The sequence below is a fragment of the Dermacentor variabilis genome, chromosome 5 (genome assembly GCF_050947875.1).
Source record: "Dermacentor variabilis isolate Ectoservices chromosome 5, ASM5094787v1, whole genome shotgun sequence".
NCBI lineage: Eukaryota > Metazoa > Arthropoda > Arachnida > Ixodida > Ixodidae > Dermacentor > Dermacentor variabilis.
The window spans coordinates 163473933-163495601 of NC_134572.1; the positions used below are offsets into that span (position 1 = coordinate 163473933).

At 49.2% G+C, this 21669-nt stretch overlaps 1 protein-coding gene across 1 annotated transcript in view; it reads left to right on the top strand.

The window, feature by feature from the left end:
- The window catches only part of LOC142583302 (uncharacterized), a 60811-nt gene extending 39369 nt beyond the window's left edge, over positions 1-21442 (top strand). The window contains exon 3 of the mRNA XM_075693718.1: positions 20549-21442. Coding sequence (XP_075549833.1) covers positions 20549-20660 — 112 coding nt within the window. The 3' untranslated portion in view covers positions 20661-21442. The remainder of the gene's footprint in view (positions 1-20548) is intronic.
- Positions 21443-21669: the final 227 nt, after the last annotated feature.

Consider the following 21669-nt stretch of genomic DNA (forward strand, 5'->3'; position numbering starts at 1 on the left):
CCCGTGAAGTCTTGGTAGACCACTCACCTTAGCAGACGACTTGCTGGGCTTCTCGTCAATAGCTTTGATTAAGCCTGCACCGCAAGTCTTCTTAAGGCGCCGGCGATGGGGCACTCTGCGGAGCCGTGCCTTCTGCTTCGTGTTCCCACTAGCAGTGGCCGCGCCTGTACTTCAAAAAAAGCTCAGGGCAGCGCCATTCCATGGCTGAAGTGGTTACAATGGTTGAACGGCACACTGCAGTAAATCTTGAACGAAAATTTTGTAACCAATTCACTGTCAGCGTCCATATGAAACGAAATTACGGAGGAGCACTGCTTAAGTGCAAATACTTCTTTAGACTATAAGGGTGGCGCGCTGCTCCACTTGATTTGCGCATGATTTATTTAGTGGATGAACAGTTAGAACGGAGTCGATGAACGTAGTCGACGAGCGAGCGCACGCGTTCTTGATCGCGCGATAGCATCACTAGACGGGTATGTAAAACGTCAAGGTAGTTGCGCAGTGCTTTTTTTTTGTACTGCTGAAGCTTAGCTTCGATGTACACTGAACACGATCTTGGATTGTAGCACCAAGGGACACGGACACAGACTAGAAGCAGATAGGACGAGCGTGTCCTGTGTCTGTGTCCCTTCGCGCTACAATCCAAGATCATGTTACCGTACCAACTCGCCCAACTTTCTATCCTTTTGCACTGAACACCTTTATAGTGCGTCTGGGAATATGTGCAGGGAGTCAAATAACCAAGCTGTTTACGGTGTCATGATTGAATAAACTCGAGTGGCAGGCCAAAAACAACGACAACCACACACACAAAAAAGAAGAAAGCTGCACAGACTGTCAAAAATACCTATTGTCCCGAGAGGACTTCCCATCTGTTTTCGTTCTACGGTCCCGCTGCATACAAATAACGATAATTCGCATCAGGCAGGCCAAAAGTATGGTGCATTTGACTTACAATTAATTGTATCTTACATTACTCTACAAATGACACAGGGATGACCGGCGAATTTCGCGACGGCGTCGCCGTTCCACCCTATTGCGTGCATGAAAAGGAGCGACGAAAAGTCGCAATCGCGGTGGTTTATTGGAACGCCCAAATTTATAGGGACAGGAAGAGCGTTCGCGCACGGAGCATCATTCGCTGGCGCACGAATTTCGCGAGCTGCTGTGCCTTCGAACACGCGCGGCGCACCTCAGAGGTGTTGCCCATCATCTCGGCTTTCGCGTAGGTGTGCGCGACGACCGACAGCCTCGCGTGCCTCGCATATAATGCGGGGCAAACAGCGCCCGATGCATGTATACGAGCGAGGCAGGCAGAACGCCAGCGGCGCACGCACGTCGGCGTCTTTCTCTCTCTCTCGCCCGCCGCACTTCTTCGCCCTTGCGTCTCCCCCCCCCCTGCCTCCTTTCCCAGGTGCGCGCCCACTCTTCGCCCCTTCCCAGCCCGGGGCGGCATGGGGGCCAACCCCAACGGTTGTCATTACAAAAAAATCTCTCCGGATCTGCACTTTGCGAGCGCCGAGCTCCCCGCGTGCATGCTGGCGGTCATTCAGCGTCGTGCGCCGGCGTGCGTGGCGCGATCGGCCCGCCTGATAAGACGGGGCAAAGCGGCGGCCGATCGTTTTTTCCATAGCGAGCGGCCAGGCGCTTTCCGCGGCGCGAGAGCGTGAACGTGCTCCTAAGTGTAGCGCCTCGTCGGGGCGGCGTGTCTCTCTTCAAAGGCCGCCTTTTGCACAACTTCCATCACCGCTCGGCCCCTATAGCTGATCGCCCTTCTCCTCCTTCCACTGCTGGTCCTCCTCGCTGCTGCCATGTAGACGTCTTTTGGCTGTTGCGAAGCTCGAAGACTCGCAGCTGCGGGATCGTCGGCGCCTTTCCGGTCGCCCCGCGCACCGCAAGGCAGCGCGATTACCGCAGAAAACATAAAGGCTGTTTCAATTTTCCATCCGCGTGCACAACGTGCCTTGCAAACGGGGCGAGGTATGCGTCTATGCGAAAAAGAAAATACTAGAGATGAGGTGGTATTCTGTATGTCTCACTTTCGGAGCTACCAAATTTTCAATGCGGCTTGATTAGCTCACATCCGGCGAAAAGGACGTGACGAAGGGAGTGGCCCGCCTGGACGCCCTAAGCGTCCAATTCGCAGCGCCGGCTTCTCGAATGCACTGAATGGGTTCACGCATAGTTCCACTGTGGTGTCACGCTGGTTGCTAAACGTCATGCAAAAGTGAACGTACCCGCGAAAAAAATTGGTGCAGCTTCGCACTAGTGGCGTGAGGACTGGGCAAACAGCGAAGCTGGCAGCCCCACCTAGGTATATTCTTGGTTCGCCTAAGTTTATGCGTGGTAGTGCTTGGAGGCTCGGCCAAGTTTTTTGCGTGGTGTCGCCATTAGCCTCCAAAGAGCAATGAACACTCGGTCATTAAAGTATGTGCAATGTGTTTTGTTTACATGTATCAGTCATTTCGTTCGTCGTAGTCGTCCGATGGCACAACTATATACGCCTCGTGCACCGCCTATAGAGGCGCCACTGATAGCCACTTAGCGGGTGCTTCCAACAGTTCGCGGGGGAGAAGTAGCAGACGACAACCCTTTGCAGCAAGGATGGTTGAAGTTCGCGGCTGCGATTTCTCCTTTGTTCGGGCGCCAGGCTGCTGCTTCTGCGGTGACAGCTGTAGGGAAGACGCTGACCTCTGTGGGAGTGGGTATGAACACGATGTTACCGGTGTTTGGGACAACATGGTCCACATACGTGCCAGGTGCGTCCCGCAGACAATCGCCATGAATCCCATTTACATGAATATGAACTGGCCGATAAATTTTGTTGACTAATGTGATGTCTCGACCGTGTTATTTTTAGTTCTATCCTTGCCGTAATGCTGCTTCTGTACCTCAATAATAAGCACCCGTCGTTAGCGCAGACTTTATCAAACAAATCCGCACGGTGCGATGTCTGCATATTCCGTTGTGATTTTTCTGCCGATGAATACATGTGACGTCGTCGAAAAAGTGCAGTTAAAGTGGCCTCAAGAAGAGTCATTGCGAATTTATTGATGGAAACGCGTACACTAGTCAACGAAGTCACGAAACGCACGGGTTAATAAGAACGCGTGTTAGCGCTGTACCACCGATGAAGTGCCCTTCCCGCTGCAGTTGTTGCAATTTTAAATTCCCCAAGGGAGCTGCTTGGAGACTTACAAAGCTAAATAAAGTCTGACTAACTTTTCAGTACTTTTTTAAAATGTTACTTGAAAGAGGTGCCACATGATATATTTAAACGCAGAGCAGCGCCAGTCAAAGTAGATGAGCGCTGGCGGCAAGGCCGGGTTTAGTCCTCTGCGGCGTAAGCATACTAAGAATTAACTCAATTAAGTACAAAATTCACATGCAAGAAGCGACTACGTTGTGAAACAAACAACATCGAGGTGTGATGACTTCCCAAACGTGACGCGAACTCTTCAGCAAAAAATGTGACAAAAATACCATATGCAGCAACTATTAGCAATTCTCGCCCTGGGCTACCTATTCTCTAAACACATTTTTAAAAAAAAAGCACAATATCTTAGATGCCCTCGGGCGAAAAGAATAAAGCTGTTAAAGAAGCACTTGCTTGTTATCATTCCGATAAGACACAGCGTGATTTATACCCTTTACAAACGAGGTAGGGTGAGAGCCTCGCAGCTCAAAAGAATCAACAAGAGTTATGCATGAAGCAACTAGCAACCGTTGAACATGTGTGAAGCCACGCATAAAATAGATGTAAAAACATGAAGTGCGCGACAGCTGGTGCGAGGATTTACCGCGCCACATGAAACCAACAATTTCAGTTCTTGCAAACTTCTGTAGCTTTAAGATACAACACAATGCGCTCGTGCAGTCGTGCTGCCTAGCTAGCCCAACGCGGTAAAGAAGCGGAAAGCAATATAAGCGGCAAACGGCATTCCGAATTTTAGCGAAATGCTTTTAAACCGCATGCTGCACAGCAGACGAACTTCGTCGCTTACGCGTCTGACTACGATCGAGTGAAAAAAAAAAAAACACCGAAGCGACAAAGGAAAGCATGAGAACAAATTTGCCGCCGAAGCGACGATCCATGGCTACCGTTGCTCTCGCTGATGAGGCTTTGCGGGGAATGATTAGAACTGCATCGCCGGCACATTTTCGCCGGTATTTGAGCCCCACACCGTGCAACAATTCTTCTTCGACATTCCTTGAAGCTTTGACCACCCCACGCATGCGAACGGTCTTGCCTATTTTGCACTGAAAACGTGAATACGACAGAGAAGCACTATCGACGACACAACAAACTACGGCGCGCGGCTGACTCCTCTCCCGTGTGTTCTGCGCAAGGCCGCCACCAGTGGCGCGTCAATCGGCGCGCACTACGCGAATAGGGCAAATCTTCGTCCAGCGCGTCTTCACCCCGGTAAACCTCGACCTCTTCTTCATCTGTTCCAGGTGAAACCTGTGCATTGCCATGGAGTACCTCGGTTGACTTGTGCTCCACTCTGTCTACAAACGTATCACACGAGTCTATCGCAAGCTCGCTTTCGTTTCGCAGCCGCTTCATCGGCGCGATATTCGGGATTGGACCGAAGTCGTCGCATCCGTTATCGAGTAGCGGCGCGGCGGGCTTTCGCGTCGCGCTTCTTATTCTTCTATCGCTCTCTCCGTCGGAGACCCGGCTGTTGGCGCGGCGGCGGAGCGGAGCTGCTTTTATACCCCCGTGCTGACGTCACGGCTTACGTCCTCATCTGCGCATGCGCGGCCACCGTACGGCGAAGCAAAGCTACAGTGAAACGATGCTTGCGCGCGCGTTGACGTCACCGCTCGGCGAGGTTTTCTGCGCACGTTCGCCGGCCCGACCACCAGCTTAAACAGCATTGCTGTTAAAAGATCGATTGAGAATATGGGCTCATTTCTTTTCTAGGATATTCAATTTCAGAGACCCACGCTGTTGACAGCGCAGTTGGTATAGACTGCGTGCTTTGAAACTGCAGTGGAGGTAACGCGGCAGGGGTGCAGTATAGACCTTTTCATCGGGCGAGGAGGATAGCGCGCGCGGAGAGCCTTTCCTGCTGTCTGGCTTGGGCGATCCGGCGCGGCGCTGCTTGAAAGTATTGCTATCGCATGCTGCGGAACGATTTCGAGATGTTTTAGATGGTACTTGGTGAAATTTACGCCATGTCCCTTCATATAAGACCGTCAGGGAAGCCTTTGGGTGCATTGGTAACTACAGTAGGCGGAAATATGTCTGTCTTGGGGGCGCAAAAATGTGACGCGCTTTATCAGCCGCGGTGTACGCACATTATCAGTCACGGTGTGCATGTGTTGTGAACTATTTTGCTTATATCGGTTCTAATTCAACAAAGAAACCCGGTGTATCTTTATTACCAGCATTAAATGATAAATCAGCTCACTGTCTGATCGCTTGGCGTAGGGAGTAAAACAAGAGCGCATGCTCGTGCACGGCCAAGCGGCAGGCGCTATCAAACATTTGTGATCACCGGCATCGTTGTGGCGCATTTCAAGTCTAGTAGGCTTGAAATTACTATATGTATGCGCTAGCCTTCCTGCATGAGGCCGATGGCGCTGCTCAACACAGCGATCACTGCGGTTGGTGAACCAGCACGATGCAAATGTAAGCTGTGCGCTTCGGCATTGCCTTTTTGGCCTGTATACTGCCATAATATATGAGAAGGATCGCATAAAAAGAATGCGATGGCTATTTTTGAGGACAAAATTTCCGTAATACGTGTGAGTGTGTCGTAGACAACGAAACGAACACAACCGAAAAAAAAATCGGTTATCATCCTCTTTCTCGAAAAAGCAAGAGAAAACGGCCTAACGCCGCAATACGACTTCGCATAGTCACGCCGCACAGCGTTTATAGATATATAACCGCTGATGCCGTATTCTTAGACTATGCGGTATATAGAACAAAGATATCTGTAATCCAGCACATATATACCACTGCTTAGCATGCTCACGCAGTTCGTAAACAGTTCCTTTGCTGGCGAAGCTTAATTCAAACTGTAAGGTATGCTGCTATTACTTGCCAAAACTATTTTATTAAGGGGTGGAAACCTTATCCATCGAACCAAGTAGTCATGCAATGTAACCTGCAGCGAACAGTTCGAACGTTTGTCAAAGTATAACATCACAGCTCCTATCGTAGCAGAACGGTACCCACGCCGCTACGATCGTCGCGTATGTTTCATGGCTCCTTAAACGCAGCTTAGAAATAGAGGATAATACTGCAATAATTGCACATTATATAGTGAATGGAACATTCAAAAATACACAATTGGTCTCCGAGGCTGATCGTAGGCTCAAATATGCGCGCGCACATCGCGCTGCGTGTTCCGTCCACTTCAACGCCAGCAGAAACTCCGGCCATGACACCTTAACCACTTCAGCACGTCTCACAGAACCGTTTACCACGTAGAAGACGCACGTCGTACTAAACAGACCGCACGACCGCGAAAACAAACGCCAGAACCTACCGCCGAGCGTATACGTGCCATGCAAAAGACTGCTTTCACCCAAGCCAGTATGGCGCTGCTCATAGGCGGCGCCACTGCGCTCACAATATGGCGGCGCCTACGAAAAAACGGTCTATACATTGGCATGAAGATTTTGTCAGTCTTCTTGCACTTGGTGGGATGAAAGTGTATCTGAGAGCCTCGTTGCAGCGAGTATACAGTAAGATTTCTGGGTCACTCATTAAACATAAAATTATTCGCACGTGTTGGGACAAATGTGACACATGTGTCACCGACTCGAGTGCTGGGCCTTTAAGTTACTGCACGTAGGTTGAATCTCCTACATCGGTGATCGACAGCTTAGCTATAGAGTTGCAAGCAGATGCCTGTCTACCTGTAAACTTCAAAACTCGTAAAAATTCCATGATCACGGTATACGGGGGCAATAGTACGCACTATATATATTTTTTAAAGTTCGCGCTGCGCGCAGGTGTCTCGTGGCAGGCATGCGCAACGTATTAACAACGTATTAACAACGCTTGGTACACAAGCAGCAGCAAGCTTTACGTAGCACGAACTGAGAAGACACTGCGTCTTTTTTTAGCTCTGTTGCTGTTGCCGATTTCCCCTCCTTCAGGAACGTGTGCGAATAATGTTACTCGAAGGAAGCACCTCGCGCTGGTGTCCTTTCACCGCCAAGAGATTAATAGCGGCATATATGGTTGGACACCGACGAGGGAAACTTTTTTGGGAGCACAATTTATTTGTCGTAAAACTTGAAACAGTCGAATAATCGCAGAACGAGGTTCAACTTGGAAACCTTACGGAAAATTCGGGAGAGTTGGTAGGCACACAAATAGAGCCTGTGATCTCTTTAAAACAGCAGCACTAGACACGCACAGGGCGAAGAAACAAGAAGTACATTTATGAGGCACTGTGTCCGTGTACTTTCTCTCTATAGCGCTGCCGTTTTCAAGGTGCAGTCTCAACAAGCCTGCCAATGAACTTTGCTCAAGCGTCCATAACACGTGTAGTGGGATTTTCCGTCAAGCACTCGGTTTCAAAGCTAAAGCGTTTTGCCGTACCGTTTCACGACACACGCGCACACACACACACACACACACACACACACACACACACACACACACACACACACACACACACACACACACACACACACACACACACACACACACACACACACACACACACACACACACACACACACACACACACACACGCACACACGCACACACACGCACGCACGCACGCACGCACACACACACACACACACACACGCACACACACACGCACGCACGCACGCGCACGCACACACACACGCTCGCACACACGCACACACACACACACATCTTTCATCCACACGAAAGCGCTAGTGCACACGCACGAACACTTCTAATACGTATACTTTATAAAAACAGTATTGCAATTAGCAAAAAATTGTCATTTATTTTTTTTTCAGTTTCGACCGTCTCCGATATACCATTTATTATGCTTAATTATGTAAGGAAAATGTGAAGTTCTTCGTACGTATACTTCGCGTGATATCCAGGCTTTTATTGTGAAAAATTACCTGACTCAGCTATGCTAAAGGGCGCAAGAACCCAGTCAAGTTTCTCTACATCGGCTGTTTTTCCACGCCTCAGTAAGGGAGGGGGCACGCATGGAACGTCCCCCCCTCACGGCTTTCTCTCCCTCCTCCTCCTTGATCGACGACTGCCCCATCCCCGGTCAACGCACTTGTCTTAGAAGACGCTCCTGATGGCTAAAGCAGCTGCCAAAGCTTGATCCGACCACCAGGAGAAATCAATGGAAACTTCAAAACGCAGTCTCGCAAGCTCACATCCAGCCGATATTACGCCCCCCCCCCCCCCCACCCACCGTCATCTTCAGATATCGCCAGCTAGCGCAGTCCTTAGTACGTGGTATCGCGCGTTCTAGAGAAGTGTGTTGGCCTCTGTACGTGCATGCACTTGCATATATAGTGCATGTGCGCATATTACGTGCACATAGCACGTGCACATACTACGTGCATGTACTGCAGCAAGAAATGCGGATACTTTCTCTCGCGCATGCACCGGTTGGCTGAGTGAACGGCATAAACACGTCGCCGCACGCCGCGAGAAATTGATTCATCCTCCGCACCGGCAGGGCTTTCTCTCGGGCTCGCTAGTTGTCTGCGAACGCGCGGACTCTTGATGGAACACCCACCCCCAGGAACGAGGAACAAACTCCGTGAAAGCACAGCCTTCCACCACAAACGTGATTCTCTTCATCAGTGCTGCTCACGAACGCGCGAGTTGCCATTGTGTGCGACAAGCCTTTGATCCTTTTGTGCTGTTCTGTGGACGAGTGCTCCTATTTGGTCCCATCCGAGACAATAGATCCTAAACGAGAAAGGAAGAGAGAGAGCTACCAGGCGAAGCAACGACGGAGAATCCTTTTCCGGGCCTGCATTACGGCCCGGGGATCGTAATTTGCGAAAGTGCTAAGTGGGCTGGTGCACGAGGCATAGAAATGCGGCGGCGAGGAACTGCGGCCCCCAGTCGCTGTAATACATAAATTTCATGCCCGCGGAGGCGCAGCACGAAGTTGCGTTTTTTTTTTTTTTTTTTTTTTTTCAGGCCTAGCTGCCACTCGGCTACGGCCGTGAAAACACCGCTCTGGTTATTACGCTTCGCGGCAAATGCCTCCGCTCCGGTGGTCTCGGAAGATGCGTCAGCCAGACGTGGCGGCGAAACCTTGGTCTCTCCCTTGTATGTATACATAAAATGCTGCGCGCGGCAGCGAGGGGGGGGGGGGGGGTGCGTTGGGCGGGGCTGCCACTGGGCCTTGAGTAATGAACGTTTGCGTCGGCTGCGATGCGTGCTTTCGTGATGAGAGACCCTAACGAGGCGGCGAAAGTGACACCCAGAAGGCATGAGATTCGCCCGCCAGTGATGAACGTAAATAATTTGATGAGACAATGTACTTATATATGTATTCGAAGTAGCCGAGAAGATGCCCGCCCCCCTGCCCCTCTCCCTAACGAAGGCATCGAATAAAGGAGAGGAGTTTTCATTACAACAATCTTGCTTGCATGTTGAATGCACGCACGGTCATGAATTACGTAAGATTGCGTACGATATAGTTGAAAACAGTCACACAAAACAACCCAAAGCACAGAAACGTGCCACAATTATTCATATATACGTGAGAAACAAAACACAGTAAACCGTCATAAAGTGTACACGTGTTGTTTACTATATATTTAACAACAGAAAAATATTGAAATTGCGGCTTCTCTCTCAAAAGAATAAACAAGGAAGCTTGACTTCATGCCTCGATGACTGACCCATAACTAAAAGCTTAGTAGTCTCGTCCAAGCAGTCGTTGATGATATCTTCTTGTGGCTTGGGGTGTTCCTTTGGTTAAAAATAAAAAAGGGCTTGAACTCAACCTGTAGTAAATGCTTTGCATGTACTACGTGTACTAATACTTGCACGTACTACGTGCAGGCTCAGTAACAAAGCGATGAGAGGAGCCCACAATTAGTGCACTTCCTGCAGGCTATGTGGAACGCGCGTTTCTATAGTTGGTTGTCTATCTGGCTCTATCAAGTTGATGGATCGTACCGTAGCACTCGTTTGATTATTGGGCATGCTTAGGAATGGTTCGCTTTCTTTCTTCTGTAATTGACGCATGCTTGCTCCTTCCATGCCACCTCCCTCCTCCAATTTTCAACAACGATAATTTTACCGTCCCCTTTATGTTCGTTATACGCAAAAAGGTAGAAAATTAACGGAGTCCTTACCGAGCGCTTAATCACAGCATCTATAGACATTCAGCCTGCCCCAACGTTCTCGCGCGAGAGCTTTTCGGAGCATGTGCTTTTCGCGGAGCTTCGTAACCGTCGGGGTTTGGCCAGTATGACGGACCGAGTAACTCGGCTGTTCGAAAGCACGTGCTTTGCGCATCCGGCGCTGTTGTATCGGCGGTGAGAGGCCGACCACTACAAGAACGGGCGAAGGAGCCAAAGAGAGTTAGTTATTCGCTTTAAGAGAAATGCTGCGGGGGAGAGCAATGTACTTTGTCGCGTCATGTAGCTATAGCGCCTGGTCTCAACACCGCGGTCGGTAAAGAGCACGGGCCCATGACACTTGCGACCTCGCCGCGATAGCTCGGCCACCCCGCGTAGGAAATGATGGGACTGAAAGAGTTTGAACTATATAGCATATTCACGAAAAACCCACACCAATGTGCCGCGTGGCCATATGGCACATCCTCGCCTAATGACTACTGATTGAGGGCAGCAGGGACACTTAGGAGGCCTTTCGGTCGGTTTTGCGTAGGGCTATGCCGCAGAAAATTTACTTCGAAGTGGTCTTTAAAATGACAGCCCTAATTTCTATTGATTTAGTAAGGTCACAACAGCGCAAATTAGGGCCAGAATGTCCAGCTGTCTGCGTTTCTGGGTAATGCTGGAATAATAATTATGCGTGCGGAAATCTCCTTCTTGGGTGGCGTTGACCGTCGTGCTATTTTGTGGGATTGAAAATCAATTGGTGAAAAAATATAAAGCGATTTTCGTGCGCATAGCCAGCGTCATGTGTTGGCGCGATGCAGATCAATAACTGCCACATAAATCCGATTGCATCGAACGTTAACCTGTTTGAATTAGCGGAAGTGCAACGAAAAAAATGTATGTCGTCATGCGTTTTTCTCGCTAGCTGAACGACAGTAGCCACACGTCCGCCATGTGATTTTTCATGGTATAGTTAGTAAATGAAAAAAAAAAATGAAATTATGAGGTCTTACGTGCCAAAACCACTTTATGATTATGAGGCACGCCGTAGTGGAGGACTCTGGAAATTTCGACCACCTGGGGTTCTTTAACGTGCACCTAAATCTAAGTACACGGGTGTCTTCGCATTTAGTTCCCATCGAGCCAGTAAATGCGCTCAGGAATAAATTTAAACGTGCTCGCAGACATCTGGGGAATCTTAATGGCGATGTATGTTGTGGGCTCACTGCCCCAGTCGTTCTGATACCCGCCGCTGGCGTCTGTCGTAGGAAGCCCAAAGGGCTAGCAAGTTTGGAGAGAAAAAAAAAGTTTGCAGTGTTCTGAGCGGATATGAACTCCGCTCCCTACCGAGCAGCAGTTTCGTATTACGACAGAACGATACACAGATGTAATTGCGGCGGTCGATCGCATATCTGTGAAAGTGGGGTCTCGTGTACTAACACCAACCGTGGTGCGCTGCGTCGTGCAATTATTCATATTTTTCGCGGTATGCTACTCCAGTAATGAACAAATAAATGGCACGCAGAAGAAAAGAACACGTCAAGTTGCGTCACAATTTGAGAAAGCACGCGCATTTCTGCTGTATATCCTACCGTCTCAGTGCGATGCAATATTATCGGGACTTCGTGCGACCCACCCTTATAGCGCTGTTAAAAAAAAAAACAAAGCTGGAAAGAAACATTATCCGCTCTTATATGACAAGCGACTGCGAACAACGATTTTCACTGCATGTCAGGTTCAGGTGATGTAGGCCTCAGTGCTTTTAATAATTTTCACATTCGTTCGAACGCTCTTCATACCTCGACTGATATGACTTTGATTTACTCTACAACGGAAGCCGTATGTAATGTAAACGCTAATCTTGAACAAGGATGCTGCGAATAAGCAGTATTTTTGTCTCGAATTCACGAACTGACTAGCATGTTAAGTAGCCGCTCGTGTCTACCGGGGGCTTCATGCAAGGCGCAGACAACTGAACACTCCATTGAGTAGCAAGCAAAGATCTGGGGCATGGATGCTCTAGCAGCGGCGATGTGTGAATGCTGATTTTCATTGCTTTTCTAGCCGATAAAATGAAGTATTTCTGTTTGACGCTAGCCAACTGTACTAAAACCAGAAAGCAGCCTACGGAGATTAAAAAAAAAAAAAGGTTTGAGAGCATGTGAATACGTATTTGGTAATAGCCACTGCACAATACCACTTTTGGCTTGAACTGTGTCATTTTGACATAGTGTATACGATGGAAAGAGGGAGGTGTAAACGAATATGTCCGAATCCGCGGTATACTAAAAAAAAAGCAGTGGTGCAGGCTGTGTGCACTGTGACGTCTGACACTCGGCTGTCATGGCAGCGCGTATACACGGTCAAAATTGTTGTTGAGTGCTTTGCGCGATTACCCGGGCACGCTAAAGTTACATCAGAGCGCGGTTGAAAAATTGAAAAACACGCGAATCTCGTTGCAATTCTTCAGGAACTTCGCGAGCTTTCCGATATTAAACAGTGCCTCTAACCATTTTCTCGCATCACTGTTTCTCTCTCCATATGTGTATACCTGCGCCGTCAGGTCGTATACTCGCGTCGTATGGAGCCGTCGCTGCGGTAGCACTGGCGCTGCACCGAGAAAAAGAAAATAGCGCTGTTTTCCAGACTGCGGAGGATACAGTCCGCCTAAGCAACGCGACCCCCATGCGCCCGTTAGAGCCTCCGTTGAACCGCTGGCAGGGCGCGCCTTTGTCGCCCCTGTGATATGCTCCCGACGTCGGGGGGCGACGACAACAGTGCGGCCTTTGTAGAGTTTCGCGTAGAGCTGAACTTTATCCCTGTGGGGATATTTACGGCGCCATAGCAGAGGTTGCAGTCAGGCGAGGGTCGACGGGTTTGTCAGCACGTTTGTTTTGAGGAGAAGATAGTGCTCTAGATGATTCCGCGGTCGCAAGCAACCTCGCTCCACCACGTGTGCCGTGCCTCGCGGGAAGAAAAAAATTTAACCGCCGACGAATTAGGGTAGTGCAAGCGACGGCGAGCCGAAGCCGCTCGCCGCTGCTATATACGGCGAAGACAATGGACCGCTGAGCTGATGCAAATGAGGGGGACGCAAGCGCCAGCTCCGTCCAGTGGAAACGGACCATCCACTGTGCCTTGAGGTTGAATACGTCACACATTTACGTCTCTCTCTCGTTAGTTCCCCCGTCATAAGAATCCCACATCGCGTATCGCTGCAGCAGGCCAGACGACTTTTTGTCATCGCCCCGTTTCGAATGGCATGCCGATGAACAACGACATGCATCGAAGTGCGCGGGAGAAGGGCCTTCTGCATACGCACATCATATGCATCGCACGTGTCGGCGTTGGCAGTACGGCGTGCCGATGCATTGCTTCGAGTGCATGTCGCATTAACGTCGACAGTCATTCTGAGATTAGTTCTGTCCAGTATCTTTTTTTAAAGAATATATTACTGTCTTTGTATAGTAAAAGCAGCGGATGAATTCTATACTGGCCTGTACATTACCCAGAGGACTCAGGATAACTCCATTTGAAAGAATAATGAACAGGATACAGAAACTCCTCCTATAACTAGCGAGGATGTCAGAAGGGCCTTGCAAGACATGAAACTGCGAAGAGCGGCAGGAGAAGATGAAATAACAGTCGATTTAATCAAAGATGGACGGGACATAGTGCTTAGAAAACTGGCGACTCTATATACGAAGTGTCTATCGACTGCAAGGGTCCTAGAAAACTGGAAGAATGCAAACATTATACTAATCCACAAAAAGGGACACGTTAAAGAATTCAAAAATTATATGTCCATTAGCTTACTCCAATTATTATATATAATATTCACCAAGATAATCTCCAATAGAATAAGGACAACACTGGACTTTAGTCAAGCAAGGGAACAGGTTGCTTTCAGGAAGGGATACTCTACAATGGATCACATCCATGTCATCAATCAGGTAATCGAGAAATGCACAGAGTACAATCAGTCACCATATATGGTTTTCATTGCTTACGAAAAGGCATTTGACTCAGTAGAGATACGCGCAGTCATAGAAGCATTACGTAATCAAGGAGTACAGACCGCTTGCGTAAATATCCTGGAAAATACCTACAGAGATTTAACGGCTACCATAATTCTCCACACGGAAAGTAGGAAGATGCCTATAAGGAAATGGGTCAGACAAGGAGACAAAATCTCTCCAATGCTATTCACTGCGTGCTTGAAAGAAATATTCAAGCTATTAAACTGGGAAGGCTTAGGAGTAAGGATCGACGGCGAATACGTCAGCAGCCTTCGGTTTACCGATGACACTGTTCTATTCAGGAACACTGCAGACGAGTTACAACAAATGATCGAGGACCTCAACAGTAAGAGTGTAAGAGTGGGGTTGAAGATTAATATGCAAAAGACAAAGATAATGATGAAAACCGGGCAAAGGAACAAGAGTTCAGGATCGTCAGTCAGCCTCTAGAGTCTGCGAAGGAGTGCGTTTACCTAGGTCAATTAATCACAGGGAACCCTGATCATGAGAAGGAAATTCATAGAAGAATAAAAATGGGTTCGATCGCATGGGGCAGACATTGTCAGCTTCTGACTGGAAGCTTACTATTATCATAGAAAAAAAAGTGTATAATCAATGCATTTTACCGGTGCAGACATATGGGGCAGGGACTTGGAGACTGACAAAGAAGCTTGAGAACAAGTTCTGAGAACAAGAGCGATGGAACGAAGAGTGCTAGGCATAACCTTGAGAGACAGAAAGACAGCGATTTGGATTAGAGAGCAAACGGCTATAGCCGATATTCTAATTGACATTAAGAGAAAAAGAATGGCGCTGTGCAGGTCATATAATGCGTAGGTTAGATAACCGTTGGACCCTTAGGGTTACAGAATGTGTAAAAAGAGAAGGGAAGCGCAGTAGAGGAAGGCAGACGAGTAGGTGGTGCGATGAAGTGAGAAAATTCGCGGGTGCAAGTTGGAATCGGTTGACGCAGGACAGGGGTAATTGGAGATTGAAGGGAGAGGCCTTCGTCCTGCAGTGGATATAAAATAGGATTATGATGATGATGATAATGATGATGTGCCCTACTGTATGTATGATATAAGCCGATCAGACATGACACCGTTGTCTCTTGTGAATTGGAGCAAGCGGTTTGCAATTCACCTTGCAGCCAGGCGTGAAGCAATGCATTCTAAGTGGCGGCTTGACTGTTATAGTTTGTCATCGAGCAGTCGTGACCGCGACACTTTAGAGAGGGAGTTTAATGTCCATCGTGCTTAGGCGATCGTTCTTCCCGGTGTTTTGACGCTACGAAGTCTTTGCACAATTTGCTTGGAATTAATAGTTACTTTTACTGAAGCATGAGCTGCAGTGCTAATTACGTTCCACCGGCAGCATAGCAATTCACGAATACGCATTTTATTACGACCATTCGGAAACAATAATTTGCTGCGCGTTTTCTGGCGGTACATCCTTTTCGTAATAACAGTGCAAGGAAGACTCCCGCCGCATATTTGACTAAAACTGTGCGCAAACACTGCCACAGGAGAACTTCCTACTTGCTCGGGGCATCATTTTAGTTGCTTCCGTTATTGCTTTGCTCGTTGGCTTGCTCGAGCACATCACGGTCATCGTGTCGCCCTAAATTACTCGGGCGTAATTACGTCAGCGCAGTGTCAACGCTGTCAGTCACAAAAAAAGAAAGAAGAAAAGAAAAATGCGACGGCTAACGACAGGATGCAACTGCGCGGCCATCCACTGCGCCTCTTTCGCGGAATACGGGAGCCCGCCACCCGTAATGCCCTGTTTGTCGCCCCCTATAGTCGGAGGTTGCGCCGACTCGCGAGACAAAAGAAAGCAAAGCCCAGCGCGCGTTCTTCAGGCAGCATTTCCCCGACATTCGTTCTGAAGGACAGGTGCACATCGTGAGAGACGGGGCGACCCTGGGAGGTGGGGGGCATCCCATTCTTCCGTAGTGCCGTAAAATGCAGACCTACTTTTCTGTTGTTCGCTCAATAAACGGGATGACAACAAAGAAGACGAGATGTAGAGTAGGAACAAGCGGGAGCGGTCACGGGGATGTGCGGACTACTATAGAGGGCAAAGCAGGAAACGAAGTGTTGGCATATGTAACTGCTGGTTACTCCGAACTCCGCACCTCCTCCTCGAACCTCTGCAATGCTTCGCGGCGTAATGGCGACGTATGCGCGCTCCTTGTTGTTCGAAGCAGCCGGCAGCCGATGCCGCCGCTAATCAGCTGGCGTGCCGGACAAATCGGACCCACCGCGCCCGCCCCGAGGGAAGAGGCAGTGCCCGGCACTCGGCACCTTGTTATCTCTCCTCTAATGTGCGTCGCTAGTCGCCGCGCGGAGAGAGTCAAGTTACACCTCTGCCCCGGCGAGGTGAAGTGGGAACGGAAGCCGCGGAAGCAGCGCCCCCCCTCCTCGGCGCGGCTACCGGGCGCAGCGCCGCGGAGGGATTCCTCGACGCGTTCTGGCGGCGGCGGCGGCGGGCTGGACGAGTCGGCCGGCGCGTCGATTCCGCCCCGAAGCACCGAAAAGTGGACTCCCCCCTCCTCTTTGCGAGCCGTGGGGGTGACCATCTGTCGGCAGGTCGTTATACGGTGTCTGTAATTGCTGGGTTGAACGGCCAACGGGGCGCCGCGGGCGACAACTCAAGGACCCCTGGCTACCGCCGCCAGCAGCGGTCCATCTTACGCCTTGGTCAAAGGAAGGGGAGGAGGGTGGCCTGGAGCAGGCCCGTAATCGCGCCCTGAGCGCCGTCCAATTGAGCCTCTCGCTCGCTAATAAAGCTTTTGCCACCTCGGGCGAGAAGTAGACGACTTGGTTGGAAAGAAGACAAACCGAAAAGATGGGGGGGCGGAGGGGGGGAGGCAACAAGAGGTGGCGCCGCGGTTGCTACTAGGACAAGCTTACAAGGTGGCAGCAGGCGTGAGTTTGGCTTCTAGCACCTGCTGCGAACTCGACTGTGAACGCAAGCCACTCAGATATGGGCATAGTATACGTGGAGCTGCATGCTGCATACCAAGGGCGTTGTTGGAAGGACCGTGGTTGGAAAGGTGTCAGAGTGTGTCTGCCATGAGGATGACTGAGGCTCCTGGGAGATGAGGAAGATCCGTCCGAAAGTGAGGAAAACTGATGGCCTTTTGTCTTCAACTTAAAAGAAGGTGTTGGCCAGGAAAGTGCTCCTGGACGCCTTATAAAGAATCAAAGTGGGCGGAAAATTACCTTGCACGACTACACGGTCTAGAAAAAGGGCCTTGGCTGGAAGTGCGGGCCTTTTAGGGTGCGTAGTGAAGCCGTCAAAAAAATTGTGCATCCTAGCCACCACTTGCAACAGCACCACCAGTGTAATAAATGGCCATACAGCTGGGCTGGCTGACGGATCTTGGCCCTCAATGCCACTCTATTGTTCATTTAGCTCCAGTCAAATCTTGCATCATGTGTCTAAACGTAAATTGCTGTTGAACCTGTCGCATATTGAAACCTTTCCTCCAGCTACTTTTAACGTTCATAACCTCAAGTTCTTTGGTGTAAGGTGTCGAGATATTGCAGCAATGTGAAGCAGACCAGTTCGCGTGTACTGAGAGTGAGGGACTTGCTAATCGTGGCTATTGCATGCATAACAATTGTGGAACAAGAGATTGTTCTCTTTGGCTAAAGCCCATCCATGCTCTGAATAAGAATCAAAGTTTTGAGTACAAGTATCTGCAGATTTTGATGCGAGAAAGCTCTTTTAGTACAGTGTCCTCCCTTGTACAGTTACTCGCATTCTTACTATACCAAGCTGGAAATATAATTTCGCCACTTTTGGGTGGGGATTATTCTGCAAAGTACTTGGAATAGCTGTTTGGCTGATTCGTATTAATAAAAAAGTTACGAAAAAGAATTCTTTACTACACGCATCATGCCATCGGAGGGACGAGCTTCTGCACAGACACTGAACGGTGTTGCTGTTTCTTGGTAACAGAGACGGACGAGCAAGGTGCGCAACATATCAGGCGTTTTAGTGAACAATATGTGCTTAAAGAGGCAAAATGTGCAGTGAAATTTGAATGACAAGCAAGCAGTGATTTGCGCCAACTGCTAAAGCTATTGAAGCAAATATGCATGTCATAGCATTAGTAGTCTGTAGCCTATCAAGCACACTTCGCGGTGCAACATTGTGTTCCGTCAGAAGGGAGAAATACTCTCGCGGGGCACCCAACTCTTCTCTCTTCAGGGTGACAAGACAAGCCGCATCTCTTATTGCGGGTCGCCTACTCAGCGAGGAAGAGCTCCGAAGGGGAACACGCGCGTGTGAGCTCAGTGGGCGGTGTCGGGATCGAGCTCGTCTCGCGTATCCAGCGCCGGCTTGGGGAAGCGTCGGGGACGTCGTCCAGGCGCGACGCGTAGCGCGAGAGACACGCGGGCGTCATCCGGCGCCGAAGGCTCAATTACGGCGCCGATCCGAAATGGGAGGACTCAAGGGGTGCGCCGGCGCATGCAAATGGTGAGAGCGCGCGTGCGTCTGACCAGACACCACGTGCAGGCGCCGCTGCCGGCCCGTCAGGAAAACGAAAAACAAGATCGGTAGAGAAGAAGAGAAGGGGTATTTTTTCTTCTTCTTATACAAGCTATAGTATAAGCGTCTGACACTGGCTTGCGCAGATCGTGCCCGGCATTGCGTTCGCCGAAGCGCTGCTGGATTTCAATTGGAGCAGTGGTAGAAGAGTTGGTGCGAACGGACCTGCCCCTGCCGAAGTTCGCATCCGTCGAGCACGCATGCATACTAGCGCTGAGCTTCGGCCCCTGTTTCGGTTCCTTCGTTCCCGTTGACTGATTCAGGAGACTACGATCGGAAACCGCTGTATGCGTTCTTTTTTTTTTTTTTTTTTTTGCGGGAGAGCCGTGACTTCAACACGTCAGCAACGAAATTTACATGTCCCTAGAAAACAGATTGTGTGCGCGCCTGGTGGAAAGCAGATTACGCACGAAGGGTACGGCTTTCTTTTTGCGGCTGGAGACCTGCTCTTGATTGCTTTCGAATTTCGAAGCTCGAGGGGCTGAAGGACACTTGCGAAGGTCAGAGGTATTCAATACACAGCAATGAAACAGCAGCTAAAGCGTGTCGTGACGTTTACTGGTGCAGACTATAGTCTGATAAATAATTCAGTCAAGGCGAGTACTATGCCAATGTTTCTGGTTTCTGTGGGTCGTGTTGGTGGTGCCGGAGCTCTGGAAGTTTATCTTGCGCAAGGAGTTCCCGTGTGCACAATTTTGTCACGTCCTGCATACTTGCAAATGGTCGCTAAACAAGACCAACGTTTCTCATAAACACCGGAGAGAGACTAGCTCAGTCAGCGTAATGTTACACATGGAGGAACAATGCTAAGGAAACTATCACACACAAGTGTTATCGTTTCCTCTTTTTGTGGGTCGTGTGTAACGTTATGCTGGTCGAACCATGCAGTCGATATGAACTGGCACAGAAAAATACTGTGTAACAGGAAGCTTCGCATAAATATATTCCCAAAGTAGGTGGTATGCACAAAATTTTGCTCACAGTTTCTATGTTCTGTTAGCCGATTGGGTTACATGCTTGCCTACTTCTGGGGGAAATTTCAAAAACTTCTGCGAAAGGTACGGTCGCGTGAAACACCGATCAACTTGAATAGGAGACGTGGCAGAGGTCACTGTCGCGACCGTCCTTCGCTTGCCAGTGGGATAGTTATGCCATCAGGGTTCCAAGGGGCACGATTTTAGTTCATCCATAATAAACCAGCTGATAATGAACCGAGCGAAATCATAAGGACATCGGCTGAACTTTTCTCTTTTGAATTAACTGCCGATGATGGAAAACTTGCTGTACATTTCCTATTCTCAATAAAGATACAATTGTATTTTCTTTTGCACTTTTCTTGAAATGTATTTTGTTGCGCTCTCAAACTTTCAACTAAGGCCCACTGATTTGCAAGCATCGTACTCAGATAATAAAAAGAATTAGTGCTGCGTGCATTTCATTTGCAATAATTGGTTGTTGTGGTTTCTTGAAAACCTTTCGCTACTGACTGCACACGTGCATACGGCGTCACATACGCAATATTGTACAATAATTGCATTTCTTAATGAGAGAAATCGCCTATTATGAACATCTTGCATTCTTGCATTGTGCCGATGCCTTGCGCACGGCATTTCCCGTTTACGGATGATTTACGTCAAATTTATTAACGGTGTCTGTTATTTTTTTTCTTCCACATGCAGGGCGCTGGCTGCCCCCGTCGCTGGACTCGCGGCCGGCTTGACACCGACGAGGTTACCTGGGCGTCTCGCACCGTCTCAAGGCACAGCGTTCAGTGCTCCAGAACCAGTATGAACAGTATGAACAGCGTGTGCTGGAAGTAAAGAGAATCATCGTCCCTGCCTGAAACCCCATCGACAAGCGGCTTCAATATTCCAGTGAGGGCGGCGCAAAGCATGCTGCGGCAACTCACGCAACGGCGTCGAAACTTCTTTTCAGTGGTTGTCCCAGAGGTGCACACTTATACGTACGCGCGCGTCTAGCAGTGTGTGCCAGCAAAGTTGAACTGGCCTCTCACCCAAGCACCCTTGCAAGTGAACACCGCTTTACAAGTGCTACATCAGCACACGAAAGCTTTTATCAAGAAGAGCAGTGCTGTATGGGAGGATCAGTGATACTGGAATACAGGCACGGCTAAACGCTGTTGGATTTGAGACTCCTGTGCAACCGGACTTTCATGTCCACCGCGTCACTGTTGCCGCGGAAAAACAGTGCAGTTGAACACCGATGGATAAAGAAGCCACCGTGGAGACAGGCCCTGGAAACGCTACCTACGATGCAAGGAAAACATGATGCGTGAACTGGAGAATCTGTGACGTGTGGACGGATACGCGTGGAATGAATGACGGCGTCAGTGAAGTGATAACTTGTGTGGAACTTTCCTGAACTTGTGATCTTTGAGTAGTGTGCTGTGTACGTAACTGTGTGCGCACACAGGCGCTTGAGTCGATGCGACTGTGCAGCAACCGGACTGATTGTGGCAGAGCATCCTATACGAACCGCTTAATGTAAGCAACTGTGCTGCGCTTGCGTTCTGTGTACACTATACGAGAGAGAATATATTAAAGAAACTATCACCAAATGCACTTGAAACTTGCAGTGTCTTAGAACGATATTTTTGACAACACATACGGATGTCTGAAATGTATCCAGAACTGCCAAGCCCTATAGCACTGTATTATTTATGTTGAACGCTTTGGCTGCCACTTCAATCAATTACGTATACTGCCTTTACTGAGTACTTCTATTAGACGACTATATTCAACGAAAATTTCTTATTGAGACGCATACACTGGTTAGTGCG